The sequence below is a fragment of the Ahaetulla prasina genome, chromosome 6 (assembly GCF_028640845.1).
Source record: "Ahaetulla prasina isolate Xishuangbanna chromosome 6, ASM2864084v1, whole genome shotgun sequence".
NCBI classification, from domain to species: Eukaryota; Metazoa; Chordata; class Lepidosauria; order Squamata; family Colubridae; genus Ahaetulla; species Ahaetulla prasina.
Genome location: NC_080544.1, coordinates 21,712,108 through 21,727,281, shown reverse-complemented (window position 1 = coordinate 21,727,281; position 15,174 = coordinate 21,712,108). Strand labels below are relative to the sequence as shown.

The 15,174-nt window shown below is 41.9% G+C and overlaps 1 protein-coding gene across 1 annotated transcript in view; it reads right to left on the bottom strand.

Annotated features, from left to right (window-relative positions):
- Positions 1 to 15,174, bottom strand: part of COL13A1 (collagen type XIII alpha 1 chain) — a 154,052-nt gene that overhangs the window by 17,240 nt on the left and 121,638 nt on the right. Inside the window, exons 32-35 of the mRNA XM_058187686.1 lie at positions 13,955 to 14,008; positions 8,658 to 8,711; positions 7,656 to 7,691; positions 876 to 953 (exon numbers count right to left, since the gene is read on the bottom strand). Of these exons, the coding sequence (XP_058043669.1) occupies positions 876 to 953; positions 7,656 to 7,691; positions 8,658 to 8,711; positions 13,955 to 14,008 (222 nt within the window). The remainder of the gene's footprint in view (positions 1 to 875; positions 954 to 7,655; positions 7,692 to 8,657; positions 8,712 to 13,954; positions 14,009 to 15,174) is intronic.

Below are 15,174 nucleotides of genomic sequence, written 5' to 3'. Positions count from 1 at the left end.
TGAGCCTGGTGAGATAGATAGATAGATAGATAGATAGATAGATAGATAGATAGATAGAGCAATAGCCCTTAGACTTATATACCGCTTCACAGTGCTCTACAGCCCTCTCTAAGCGGTTTACAGAGTTAGCATATTGCCCCCAACAATCTGGGTCCTCATTTTACCAACCTCGGAAGGATGGAAAGCTGAGTTAATCTTGAGCCTGGTGAGATTTGAACTGCCAAATTGCAGGCAGCCGGCAGGCAGCAGAAGTAGCAGTACTGCACTCTCACCACTGCGCCACCAAGGCTCATATTATCACCTCTGAGAGGAGATTCTTGACTGGAAAAAGAAAAGAAAAAAAAGACTGCTCCCGTAAATAAGAGCAAGAACAAATGATGTAAGTGATCGAATGTGTGGATTTTGGCTGGCGGGTTTTCAAAGCGCCCTCTTCCCTCCATCTGGATCAGCCAGGTGTTTTGGGTGCAGACTAAGGTTTTAGTTGAGTAAACAAGAAATGTTGCAAGAGTAAGGTTAAGCAAGAAGTAAAGCAAATATGAAGCTTTTAAAATCCAGGATTGGCAAGGAAAATGGTAGTAGCAACTATGCTTTGGGTGCTTCTGGCTCCATGTTTGCTGTGTAATTATATCCCATCCATAATGGAGATTCTGACACTCATCTTCCATTCGGATCTCTGCTGGTTTCCTATAAACCCCCTCCCACCTTTTATCTTGGTTTAAAAAAAGGACTGTTGAAGGGGTAGAGAATCGAAATATTTGCCTAGAAGCACCCTGAGCATCAATGATCTGGAAAACAGCTAGAAAGGAAAGGGACTTGCAAGAGCAGGTGAACCAACACAATCTAGAACATGCTGGAAAGGGAAGGAAACACCATACCAATGGGCAAGGGGCATCCAGCCCGTCCAGCCCTGGTAACCCCGGCTCACCCTTCTCGCCTTTAAAACCTCGGAGTCCCTGTTCATGAAATCAACCGCTAGAATTACTTTAGTCAGTGTAGATGATCTGCATTTTCTGGGTGGAGAAACGCTGTAAACAATTATGTACTAAATGCACTTAGCTTACAGCCCCAGGATATTTGTATATCATGGTGAAGAAGAAAAAAAGATCAGCCGCTTTTTTGTTTTCTGGAATAACCAGAAAGTATCGCTTAATTGTAAAAAGTTGGAAAAATACGCTTTCCTTCTGGCTATGTAGAAGGTAAAGAATCAATTGTAAAAGTTTCTATAAAGTGGTCCATATTTGACACGAATCCCCCAAAAGCTTTAAATAGGAGTTTTGGGGGGGTGGGGGGAATGGTGGTTAAAAAGATCATTAATAAAATAAAATATTTTTTTTATCAAGAGTGTTCTCCTTTTCTTAACACCACGATCATTTTGTGGTCTGCTGGGATCATAAACTGAGTGCATGACATCATTATCAACCATACATTAATCACATCATTTATGAACCGATCAGGGGAAAAAAGATGGTGATTTAGGCATGTTCACCCAATAACTACAACCTCAAGTGATGACGTGAACATATTGCAGATCCAATTGCAGTCCCCAACTTTCATATTGTATCATGACACAACGGTGCAACACAATTCCCCTAGCATAGCTAAGACACTCAAATGGCAATGTGCAGATGAATTGGCCTTAACGTTTAAAGAAGCGAGTGAAGGAAGCTTAAGTTTTTTTGGGGTTTTTTTTTTGGAATCCAGGTGCTTCAAAAACTTCATTTATATTTCTTTCCATACCCAACTGTACAGATGAATAAAGTCAATCTTGTAATGCAAGCAGTTGCTAGTGCCCAAAGGTGATTTTTTTCAAAAGTCAACTGGATTTTCTTGATTTGTTTTTCCCCCCTTCAAAGCATTTAATTTCTCATGAAGTGAAATGTTTTCACTAGTGGTGAAATCCAATTTTTTTTATTACCGGTTCTGTGGGCGTGGCTTGGTGGACGTGGTGTGGTGTGGCTTGATGGGCATGGCAGGGGAAGGATACTGCAAAATCTCCATTCCCACCCCACTCCAGGGGAGGGATACTGCAAAATCCCCATTCCCTCCCCACTACTGGGGGAGTGATATTGCAAAATCTCTATTCCCATCCCACTCTGGGACCACCCAGAGGTGGTATTTGCTGGTTCTCCGAACTACTCAAATTTTCCGCCACTAGTTCTCCAGAACCTGTCAGAACCTGCTGGACTTCACCCCTGGTTTTCATGGAAATCCCCCAAGAAAGTCCAGTTGCTGTTTGAAAAAGCACCTTTGGGACAACCAGGACCGATTGAGAATCTCCATAGACAAATGACTAATGCCTTTACTCCTTCTTTTTTCCCCTGTTGCTTAGTTTAATACAATACATTTGATAAAACGAAACAAACATACCAATGGACAGGGTGCGTCTAATCCTGGTGCTCCTTGGTCTCCCTTATCCCCCTTAGGCCCCCTGGAGCCTTTCTTGCCCCTTTCCCCCTGTGAATAATAGTTTATTAAAAAGAAAGAAATACATAAACGGACCATCTAATCCATGTTTGAGTTATAGAAAGAAAATATAACATGATAAGAATAATCACTCTAGAGCAGGGATGGGCTGCTGAGAGTTTGCACAGACTCAAGTGATCCTCTAGCTAGGATTCTGCCCAGTTTGGCGAACCCGCAAATCCCATCCCTGGCTGGACCCCCTCACCCTGCTCTTCCCGAGAGTCCCCACATGGCCCGTTTTGGATGCCAGGTAAGTACAGGGCTTGTGCGGAGGCTTGGAGAGGGTGAAAAATGGGCCTCCCAGGAGTTCCGGAAGGCTGGAAAGGGGCAGGTTTCGGCCTCTGGAGGGCCTCCAGAGCCTGGGGGAGGCCATTTTCGCCCTCCCACAGGAGGCCTCCAGAGCCTGGGGAGGATGAAAAATGCCCCCCCCCCATGGTGCAGGAGGCCAACTAGGCCACGCCCACGATGGCCATGCCCACCCAGCAACCGGGCAGAGAAATCATTGCTAAGAATTTTGAAGCCCATCTGTGCTCTAGAGGCTTAATTCTTTAAGCTTTTGCAGGAAACAGTTTTGCACGGACACTGGGGAATTTTACTTTTGCGTTGAGATGACTGCGCTTCAAGCCACGTTTACAATTTCCGATTAGAAGAAGGAAAGGGATTTGTTCTCCCGCGTTCACTCATCAGATGGTGAGAGTGAGGCCAGAGTCATGCCAGGGAAACAATAGTTTCCCGTGCTTTTTCAGCATTCGTTCTCTTCCATTTGGTGGGAACTTCTGCTCTAAGAGAGGCCCAAGGGGATAATAAATGATTTGATTTCATGGAAGTCATTGGTCTTTCTTTTAATCCTGATGGTCAGTCATAAGCAAAAAACCAACTGTAAGGATGTGTTTCTAGATCAAAGGTCTCCAACCTTAGTAACTTTAAGGCTTGTGGACTTCAACTCCCAGAGTTCCTCAGCCAGCTTTGCTGGCTGAGGAACTCTGGGAGTTGAAGTCCACAAACCTTAAAGTTACTAAGGTTGGAGACCCCTGTTCTAGATGCTCTTTTTCTCCCACGACAAATATATTTAGCCTGATTCTTTGGAATCCCATGAATGAGAATGAGAGGGAGTGAGTAGCAATTACACAATACTGCTGTCACTGGATATTTCCTCCCATGTGTCAAACATGAACAGATAAGCCCCGCTCAGCAATTTGCCTGTCTTGGGTCTTTTGCCTTGGGTGCAGGTTGGACTAAAAGACCCCCAAGGTCTCTCCCAGCCCTATGATTCTATATGTGTGCCTTGTCTTTATCCTAGCTTCATTCCAAATTAATGATTGGTGAACATTTCTTCATCAGCTGATTAGTTTCTTGGAGGAAGAGAATCCATCAATCCCTTTCCTTAACATGTCCTGCATACTGTAAAGAACAACACTATTTTTACCAGCACTTTCTTGACAGGGTCTAGGACAGTGTTGGTGAACCTTTTCAGCACCGAGTGCCTAAATAGGAGCACGTGTGCACATGTGTGTGCTGGAAACCAGAAGAGCAAGTGCCCGGAAGATAATCTTCTAGTTTCCGGCATGTGCATGCACACCAGGCACCTGGTCTTCCGGTTTCTGTTGCTCATGAGTGTGCGAGGAACAGCTGGCTGGTGCACATGCACATGTCGGAAACTGGAAGATCATCTTCCCGATGCACTGCTCTTCCAGTTTTTGGTACTCCCGTGCATGTGAAGTCTAGCTGGCTGGTGCACCAGAACCCAGAAGAGCAACGGGCAATGGCTTGCGTGCCTGGAGAGATGGCTCTGCATGTCACTTCCAGCACAAGTGCCATAGGTTTGCCATCTCGGGTCCAGGACAACTCGCTGTGGTCAACTCAACATGGCCAACATTGCCATGGCCAACTGGTGGCGGGACAGGCACCACAGCCAACTCGTTGCGGGACAACTGGCTGTGGACAATTCCAAGCGGGATAACTCGGCATGATTATCTGTGACTGTTCCTTTGACGTTATTTCCATTGACAAAAATGGAAATAATGTTGAAGAAACACTGGCAGATAACATTGAGGTTATCCCACTTGGAATTGTCCATGGCGAATTGTCCTGCGGCAAGTTGGCTGTGGCAAAATGGCTGTGCCGAGTTTGCCACAGATAGTTGGATGTGGTGAGATGGCTGTGGCAAGATGGCCGCATTGAGTTGGCTGAGGTGAATTGTCCCATTCCGTTCTGGACATGATGGAGACCGGCAGTGGGGACCCCAAATATTATGCAGGTATAATTTCCTGCTGGCATAAGATGGCCGGCTGGCCCTTTAACTGAGCCATTTAAATACCCCAAAATCTGATTTGTGCATATTCGGTATGGACCAATTATATTTGGACAGATCAATTACTAATATTAGCCCCATTTTTTTTCCAAGAAGAAATGTAAAAGGCATTTTTAAAGTTGACTTGCTTTCCTGAGAAGAATACCAGCTAATGTTAGCGCTGAGCTGTTATTTTAAAAAGCTCAAAATATCAGTTTTTAAACCGATCGGCAGCCAGGGCCCTATTGTGATTTGGATTTCACAGGAGAGGTAAGTTAGCAAAGCAATTTAAATCTGTGGTGTCCTATTTAACTTCTTGAGGTTGAACCTCAATGGGATAAAAATAGACTGTGGGCCTGATGCCAACTTCCTGCCTAAAGCTGAAAAATCACCTTGAATGCCTCTGAGGTCAGTCTATTTTGAGCAGAGCCAACATCAAGCCCAGGACCAATATTTAGTAAGAGAACGATACTCCCTTTCTGGACCAATTTAGAATGTCAGTCACATATGCAAGTTTTGATAGCGTGCTTTTGGATATAACGGGTAAGTGGGACTGCCAGGAAGGAAATTTCATTTAGTATTTGGTATAAGGATTAGATGACAACATAAAATTAGGCCGAAGTAGATTTTCCCACTCTTGTTTTTAATTTCGGAAGGGTGAAATGAACGGGATCGAAACAATAAGCTGGCAGGAGGGAAAAAAATAAAATGGATGGGAAAGGAGAGGTCACCCAGGATCAAACGCTGGCATGGAGGAAGGATAATCCAGGAGGAAATGCAGAATGGGTTGCGCAGGAAGAGGAAGAAGGACTCAGGAGAAAAGGCGGAAGAGCAGGAAGGGATAAGGGGGACAAAGGCGGACCTGTGGAAGCAAGGAAAAGACACACGCGCAAACACACAAGTAGACAGGAGAAGAAAAAGAACAAATTGAATCAACAAATTCCACTTGAACGGATAGCTTCAGCATGGATATTTTTTCAGTTGGTTTGCTCCAAGAACATCCTGCTCTCCCTACCGCTTATTATGTGGGACCGTATCGTTTCAACTGTGTGGTATTAAGAAATTATCAGATCTTTCAGTGGGAACAATGGGCTGGTATTGCAGAAAAGAAATGCCCAGCTTGCAAGTAAGGCAATTTGGTGTGTGTGTGTGTGTAAGAATTAGAACCTGCTACTGTGGCAAGAAGGTGCTACTGTGCTAAGAGGGTTGCAGTGGCTCAGTGGCTAAGATGCTGAGCTTGTTGACCGAAAGGTCAGCAGTTCAGCAGTTCGAATCCCTGCGTAAACAGGGTGAGCTCCCGTTACTTGTCCCAGCTTCTGCCAACCTAGCAGTTCAAAAACATGTAAAAAAAATGCAAGTAGAAAAATAGGGACTATCTTTGGTGGGAAGGTAACAGCGTTCCGTGCGCCTTTGGCGTTGAGTCATGCCGGCCACATGACCACGGAGATGTCTTTGGACAGCACTGGCTCTTTGGCTTTGAAACGGAGATGAGCACCATCCCCTAGAGTCAGGAATGACTAGCACATATGTGCGAGGGGAACCTTTACCTTTACCTTTTACTGTGGCTTAGAGGTGGAGCTCTTGCCTCACAATCAGGAGGCTGTGAGTTCGATCCTAGGTAGAGACAGATATCTTTCTCTCTGGGCACAATGAAAAATGTATGAAAATCTAGAAAAAATCTAATGAAAAAAACTCCGCATTGGTGACAGGAAAGGCATCCAGTCAGTAAACACTCTGCTAGCTCCATTTAGTTGCCCAGACTCCTCTCCGCAAGGGATTATGAGGTCGTTAAAAGGAGATAATGAATTAGAACCCGCTACTGGATCTGTCTCTCCTTTACTTAAGCATGAACTTAAGTAAAACCACCACGAAGAAGAGGAGAGAGCACCTGTATCAAATTAAGGGACTTGAACTATCTGGCATTTTTTTCACCAGCATTTCATGTGGCTTTCACAAATACTGAACCAGTCCAGCATGATGAGTGCAGAATTAGGCTAAGCCTACATTTACAGGATAATGTCTCCATTTCTGAGAAGCTATAGATTGCCTTTTTTTAAAAAAATGGATGCATACTAAGCATTAAGCTTTTTAGAAATTTGTTTTTACATTAACATGTAAACAAGATTAGGGACATGTTTTCAGTATTAAAGACTAAGTGACTATTTCTGCATGGTAGATGTTTGGTCTAATCATTCAAACCTTTCTATCTAATTAGTTGGTAAACACACCGCCCACACAGGCTACAATATGAAACTTTGAATTTCTGCTCCTAGTAAATGTCCTTGCATTTCCCTCCCTTCCATTATGAGCCATAGCTAAAACAAGTCTAATTTCTCCCAGTGGCTTATTCCAATTAACCATATTATTTCTTTCCAGATTTATCATCCAGCTGGATGGTGGTTTATGATGAGTCTACTCGAAGTCTCATTAGTCAACCAATTTGTTGGAACAAAATCCAAACTTTAGTTAACAAAGACTGGATGTTGTGTTTTCAAATTCTATACAAATTGAAAACCAACTAAAAAAACATCAGGGTGTTGCTAGGTTACTTAGTATGGAGCCATTCTGAGATTAAAGGCTGTATTTATATCTAGAAGAAATTATGGAACATAACTAGAAGTAGAATGATTAATATGTGACGTCAATGGGAGCAAAATGAATCAAGGCAGGTTATATGTCTAATTAGCCACCAAATATTTATTGCAAGTTAATTTTAAGTTTAGCCAAGGCATTCAATGAAACTTATTCCAAACTTTTCGTTTTAACCAAACAGTATTGTCAAAAATCACGAAAACCTACACTAACATTTATTAGAATGTTATCTATTCTATGCCATAAAAATTAATTAATTCCACCGGTTTAAAAGATCTAAGTATATAAACAAGCTTAATTGAAGACTTACCCGATTTCCTTTTTCACCTGGTGGTCCTTGAAAGCCCTACAATATATTTTTACAACTTTGAAAAATTATGTTCAAGATATCCAGAATTAGAGTCATAGTCCCTTTGCCTAAAATCTGTCATTGTTGTGGAGATTCAGAAAATGTACCCTCTAATATCCTATATTTTCCCAGGTATTCTGCCCTAGAACTCCAAAAGGGATCCTCCCCTAATTTTGATTTCTCAGCTTGTGGGTTTATCTGCATGAACATTTTCCCCATCCCTGAATTTAAATAAAACTAGATTGGCAAATACAATGTTCATTCAAAATGATGCTACAGAGCACTGCACACCAGAACAACTAGACACAAGAACAGTTTCTTCTCGAACGCCATCACTCTGCTAAACAAATAATTCCCTCAACACTGTCAAACTATTGACTAAATCTGCACTACTATTAATCTTCTCATTGTTCCCACCACCCATCTCCTTCCACTTATGACTGTATGACTGTAACTTTGTTGCTGGTATCCTTACGATTTATATTGATATTGATTGTTTCCTGACTGCTTATTTGTACCCTATGACTATCATTAAGTGTTGTACCTTATGATTCTTGATGAAAGTATCTTTCCTTTTATGTACACTGAGAGCGTATGCACCAAGACAAATTCCTTGTGTGTCCAATCACACTTGGCCAATAAAAAATTCTATTCTATTCTATTCTATTCTATTCTATTCTATTCTATTCTATTCTATTCTATTCTATTCTATTCTATTCTGAGTCTTATAATTTCTTAGCAAATAAAGCAGAATATTGCTATTGTTATTGTTTGTAGGGAGAGCATCTAAAGCTTCTAGCATAGTGTTCTTCAACCTTGGGGCACTGTAAGCTGTGTGGATTTCAACTCCCAGAATTCCCCAGGCAGCATCTTGCTCTAGAATGTTCAAAAAAAAGACACCCCAGTAGGATGCAACTAACACAAAATGAAAAAATCTGAGAGGAATATTGGCCCTATACTTACGGGAAGGCCTGATGATCCTATCGGTCCTGTAGAACCAGCATCTCCCTTATTTCCCTGAAAGAAAGATAGGAAGACCGAAATTGTTGTGGGTTTTGCAGAAGTACTCTCGACAAGAGAGTACTGTTATCTCTTCACCAGCGAGTGTTCAACTATTCATAAATCAACTATATAAAATAAATAAAAAACTATTTATAAATCAACTATTCATAAACACTCTGATATTTATAGTCAAAACTCCTGTAATTGTCCCACTTTCCAAGCTGAGGTTTTTCACCTAGCTCCAGTTAGTACAACTCACAATTATTAAACATGAATTATAATAATAACAACAGAGTTGGAAGGGACCTTGGAGACCTTCTAGTCCAACCCCCTGCCCAGGCAGGAAACCCTATAACCATCTGTCTGAGACTAGAAGGCCTCCAAGGTCCCTTCCAACTACTGCCACCGATCGCCTCCCACCGACCCGTACGCTCTCACAGAGAGGGACTCCTTAGGGTGCCGTCCGCCAGGCAGTGCCGACTGGCGACACCCAGAGGAAGGGCTTTCTCTATGGGGGCTCCCACCCTCTGGAACGAGCTTCCCCCAGGGCTTCGTCAACTTCCTGACCTCCGAACCTTCCGCCGCGAGCTTAAGACACATCTATTTATTTGCGCAGGGCTAGCCTAGGGTTTTAGTTTTTAAATTTAGTTTTTAATGGGGTTTTATATTATTTTATTCTAGTGATATTTTTAATTCGGCCTAATTAATAAGTTTTTTAATTGTTGTTTTTATCTGTATTATTTGCATGTTTTTATTTGGCTGTGAACCGCCCTGAGTCCTTCGGGAGATAGGGCGGTATAAAAATTCAAATAAATAAAATAAATAAATAATAAATAAATATGCCCTGGCTGCCAGTTTGCTTTCAGCTGCAATTCAAAGCATTGGCAATTACCTTTAAAGCCCTTCATGGCATAGGTCTAAGGTATCTAAAACGAAGTTCCCCAACCTTTCTGGCTTTGCAGACTGTTGGGGAGGGAGAGGGGATGGTTCCACGCGAGTGGCGGGCAAGCATGCCAATGCCCGTAGCTCCATTTGCATGACTGGTGGGCACCTCTGCCAATCATGTAAATGGAGTGTGCACTAGAGGCGGGATTCATATAATTTATCAGATAATTTATCAGAGCACCAAAAATGTGACTGCGCCACCTCTGCGCAAGTGCCCGACTTTTCTGCACATGCGCTTAGCTCACGTGCGTGGCTTCTGCGCATGCACCCAGCCTTAAAAATAGCATCGAGCTGGGGCGGGTGGACAGGCCCACCAGCAAATTTCCGCTACTGGTTCACCCGAACCGTTATGAACCAGCTGAATACCACCTCTGGTGTGCACACACATGCTTGTCCTCTCCTCATGCAAAATCATCCCCTCCCACCCCCTACCTGGTTCCAAACAGCTCAAGGCACAGTAGTGGGCTGCAACCTGGGGATTGGAGACCCCTGACCTAAAGGACTGTCTAATCCTACTGGAGTTGCCCCCCCCATGCTAGCAGAGGAAGCATGTTGCAGGCCCCATTGCAGGGGTGAAATGCTCCCGATTTGGACCAGATCGCCCAATCCGATAGCAATAGCGGCGGATGGTTCAGAGAATTGGTAGCAAAAATCCCTGTCCCCCCTCCATGCCCAGCTGAGGCGCGCGATCATCAGAGGTGGTTTTTTTTTTTAACTTTTAATTTTTTCTTTGGCTGAAAAAATGCTTTTAAAAGTAAAAAAAAAAGCCTCTGATGATCGTGCGGCTCAGCTGGGATCGTCAGAGGCTTTTAAAAGCATTTTTTCTTCAACCTCTTTAGCTGAAGAGGTTGTAGAAAAAATGCTTTTAAAAGTAAAAAAAAAAAGCCTCTGATGATCGTGCGGCTCAGCTGGGATCGTCAGAGGCTTTTAAAAGCATTTTTTCTTCAACCTCTTCAGCTGAAGAGGTTGTAGAAAAAATGCTTTTAACAGTAAAAAAAAAAAAAGTTGGCCACACCCACCCAGTCACATTACCCTGTGGGCCACGCTCATAGAACCGGTAGTAACAAATTTTATATTTCACCACTGCCCCATTGGTTAGGATATTCTTGGTGAGGTCCAAGAGAAGAGCCTCTTCTGCCATTGCGCCTGCTCTTTGAAACATCCTACCCCCACCATCCCGAATAATTTCTACTCCAACCCTCCTGACCTTCTGCAAGAGTTTAAAGACCTGGTTCCGCAAGGTGGCTTAGGGTCCAATGGAGGGCGTGGTTCATATTGGGCATGGTTGATAGATTAACAACAGATTCCCACTCCCTCCCCTCCTCATTCTACTCCCTCCCCATCTTTTAGCATGTTTGATTATCTGCATGTTTTTATATAATGTTGTATTTATATCATTAGGTTCTGTACAGTTTTATTTTTTAATAGTGTAACCCATCCAGAGTTGCTTTGTAGCAAAAAGGGCGGCTAATAAATTTTACAAATAGATAAAATTTTACAATAAACATTTAAAGAGTCACTTTTAGTTCCTGGTCATAAGCTTTCTTCCATCTCCTTTAGATGTGTGTGTGTGAGACAGTTGTCTTTTTGCTGTTGCTGCACAATACAGCTGTGAGTCAGATGTCCTTACTGATTGGACTGCAGAATAACAAATTCTAACAGTAAATCCTACCCTGTCCCTTGCTCACTGCTGTTTCACAGAAATAACCTCCTTTGGATCGTAAAACAAAAGCACACCTCCGGTTCATATCTCTAGAAAAATATTTCTACTTTGCCTGTGCTCATAGTTCAAGGCAATTGACGGAAACATGGTAAAATATACCATGCTAAAAGCAACAATATATAAAATAAACAAGCACAGCTCTTTCAATTGTACTCAGAAGCCAGATGGTAACCAATATACCAGAACACCAGAACAACTAGACACAAGAACAGTTTCTTCCTGAACGCCATCACTATTGCTAAACCAATAATTCCCTCAACACTGTCAAACTATTCACTAATTTTGCATTACTATTAATCTTCTCATCGTTCCCATCACCCATCTCCTCCCACTTAATGACTGTATGACTGTAACTTGTTGCTGTAACCTTACAATTTATATTGTTTCCTAGTATGATTCCATTGCTTATTTGTACCCCATGACTATCATTAAGTGTTGTACCTATGATTCTTGATGAGTGTATCTTTACTTTTTACTTTTCTTTTCTTTTCGTATACTGAGAGCATATGCACCAAAGACAAATTCCATGTGTGTCCAATCACACTTGACCAATAAAGAATCAAATCTATCTATCTATCTATCTATCTATCTATCTATCTATCTATCTATCTATCTATCTATCTATCTATCTATCAATCATCTATCTATCTATCTATTGCTTGGGTAACAAAAGTGACACTGCAGTTTGAAGCAAGTTGCAGCTTATGGATGGTACTCAAAGGCTGTCCAGTGTGCAACACATTGTAATAATCCAAAGGTCTTCAAACTTGACAATTTTAAGACTTGTGGAGTTCAACTCCCAGAATTCCCTGCCCAACTATGTTTAAAACCAACAATTTTAAAATTGCTAAATTCGAAGACTCATGCAATAGTTTCATCATTAGTTGGCTTCGATGTGAGTAATTGTCCGAGGAACTTCCCTGTTGAGGGACAGGGCACAATTGAACTTGTGCAAAGAGCCTCTACTTCTTTGAGCAGAAGTGGATGGGGAAGTGCTATCTTATTCAATACCAATGATAAAAAGGTACTTGACCTAGAGAAGCCAAACAATCACAGTCACTCAGTCTTGTCAGGATTGAGCTGACATCTGTTCTTATCAGATGTAATAAACTAGGAGCCAGGATAGAGTTCAAAAAGGCTACCTATACACAAGAATCTGATCTACTAATGGTCAAAGCAAATTGGTGCTAGATAAGAATCCATGGGATTCGTGGGTGGAGCGCAGTGACTCCAAACTGATGATGTTTTTGAACCTGCCCTTGGCCTCTACAGGCTTGGTCATCTACAGAACTTCTACCCCATCCAGACCCAAATAGCCTGCATCATCTGGATCAATATATTAACAATTTCACCTATGTAGCCCAGGGTTGAAAAATGCAGCTAGTTATCATCAGCATACTGGTGTAATATCTCTGACCACAGTTGTCCTCTAAAGGATTAAACTGGGTCCCATGTTATTCATACATGATAAATCTGTTTGAGATGCAACAGTCCAGGTAACATAGACTAAAACAGGGCTCTCCAACCTTAGCAACTTTAAGACCTGTGGACTTCAACTCCCAGAATTCCTCAGCCAGCTTTGCTGGCTGAGGAACTCTCGGAGTTGAAGTCCGCAAGTCTTAAAGTTGCCAAGGTTGGAGACTCCTGGACTAAAACACTTTTTCTTGAGCACTTCTGTCCTTATCTGGATTAAGTTTCAATTTATTAATTCCTTCTCTGAGTGTCGACTCCATACATTGCCTCAGAACATACCCAGCTATGTAGTGGAAAGGAAACACAACAATGAATATCAGCTGCTGATTGATGGGTTCAAAAAGCACGATTACTAATATCTTTACTTCCTTATTTCTGTTTTCATTATATCCCATCTTGCCAGCTACTATGGGCTTGGAGACAGCATCTTTCAATCCTTATTCAATAAACAGAGAACGGATTGGATCTAAGGATTTGGCCCCCAAATTCAAGATGACAGCTGTGATGATGCAATCAAAGCGCCACTTGTTTTTATGTGTGACATGCATAAAAATGAGGGGAGTTTCGATGAGATCACCATGACTGCTATCTTGATTTATTATTATTATTTTATCATAACCTGTAGGCAGGAGTGAAATCCAGCAGGTTCTGACAGGTTCTGGAGAACCGATAGCGGAAATTTTGAGTAGTTCAGAGAGCCTGCAAATACCACCTCTAGATAGCCCCAGAGTGGGGTGGGAATGGAGATTTTGCAATATCCTTCCTCCAGGAGTGGGGAGGGAATGGGGATTTTACATTATCCTTCCCCTGGAATGGGGAGGGAATGGGGATTTTGCAGTATCCTTCCCCTGCCACGCCCACCAAGCCATACCCACCAAGCCACACAACGCCCACCAAGCCACGCCCACAGAACCGGTAGTAAAAAAAATTGGATTTCACCACTGCCTGTAAGCATCTCTGAAATGGTATCAGAGAATACTAAATTAACATTCCTGTTATTAATCAATTCTGGTGATTGTAAGGATTATACAGGATCATTATTTTAAGCATGGCATTAGTGTCCTATTTAAAATATGTACCCTAATTCTAAGTTATTTGTTTACAAAATATTTCTTACCCTCTCTCCTTTCGGTCCTGCTGGTCCTGGGACACCGGCTGGTCCTGGAGTACCCTGAATTTTTTGGGTAAAAATAGATACATGAAGCCTTTTATTCAAACATATTTCAAGCAAGACAAGATGATGGTTCCTCCACAGAAGAACTAAGAGAAGGACGGGAGCTATTCACTTAAAACACGACAACTTTTAGAGTTGAGGAAGTACAGTTTTTTACAGTATATATAAAAGAAGGATTCTTGTCTGAGTGAGTAAGAGTATAGGTAGCAAATGACAGTCCAACACTGAATCCCTTCAGTTTCAATTGCCAACAAAGCTGAAATCTGATAGTTTTAACCATTTTATGAAAAACCATTTTATAACCATTTTGTGAGTTGGGTGGTAGACAGGTAAGATTTTAACCAATTTTTTTCCTAACAAATTCATCTTGCCCATTGATAGATAACCATATTGAAAGCATAGTGCAATTATATTAACAGAGCCAGCAACATAAGGAGGACTCATTCATGTTCAAGACTTGTATTCACCAGGTGCTATTTATTTATCACTTCATTAGAACATGAAAGAGGGAACACCCAATGGGAACACTCTGTTGCTAGCTCACAGGTTCTTTTTTAAATAGATAGATATATAGTCAAGCATTCTTAAATATAAATTGGATTTTGGTAGCGTTACCCATCTCCTGGATCAGTTTGTAAAATCAGAATTAATTACATTTTCCCTGGTTGTACCACTTCAAGTTGCAGCTGGGAAGGACTGTTTAAACACTTTCCTAGTAAACTAAAACTTCTTATTAACTACTGTTTGGCTTCTCTGATTTCACTGAGAATATTAAAAAGGTCTCTCTGTTAAAATAAATAATTATTCACTTTAGTAGAATGTTTCTTTTCTCTCTCCCCGCCCCCCCACAATACTATTCATAAATGTACAGCATAGCTTCTGGCAAGGAAGGGATGTTTTAAAAGAGAGTTGAGATCAGAGGTGGGTTTCAGCAGGTTCTGTCCAGTTCTGGAGAACCGGTAGTGGAAATTTTGAGTAGTTCAGAGAACCAGCCGCGTCCACCAAGCCATGCCCACCAAGCCAAGCCACGCCCACCAAGCCACACCCAAAGAACCAGTAGTAAATATTTTTGAAACCCACCGCTGGGTTGAGATGCCCTGAATCTAAAGAAATGTACTTTCAGACTTCCAAGATTGATGTCAGCTTTACCAGATAGCCCAGAC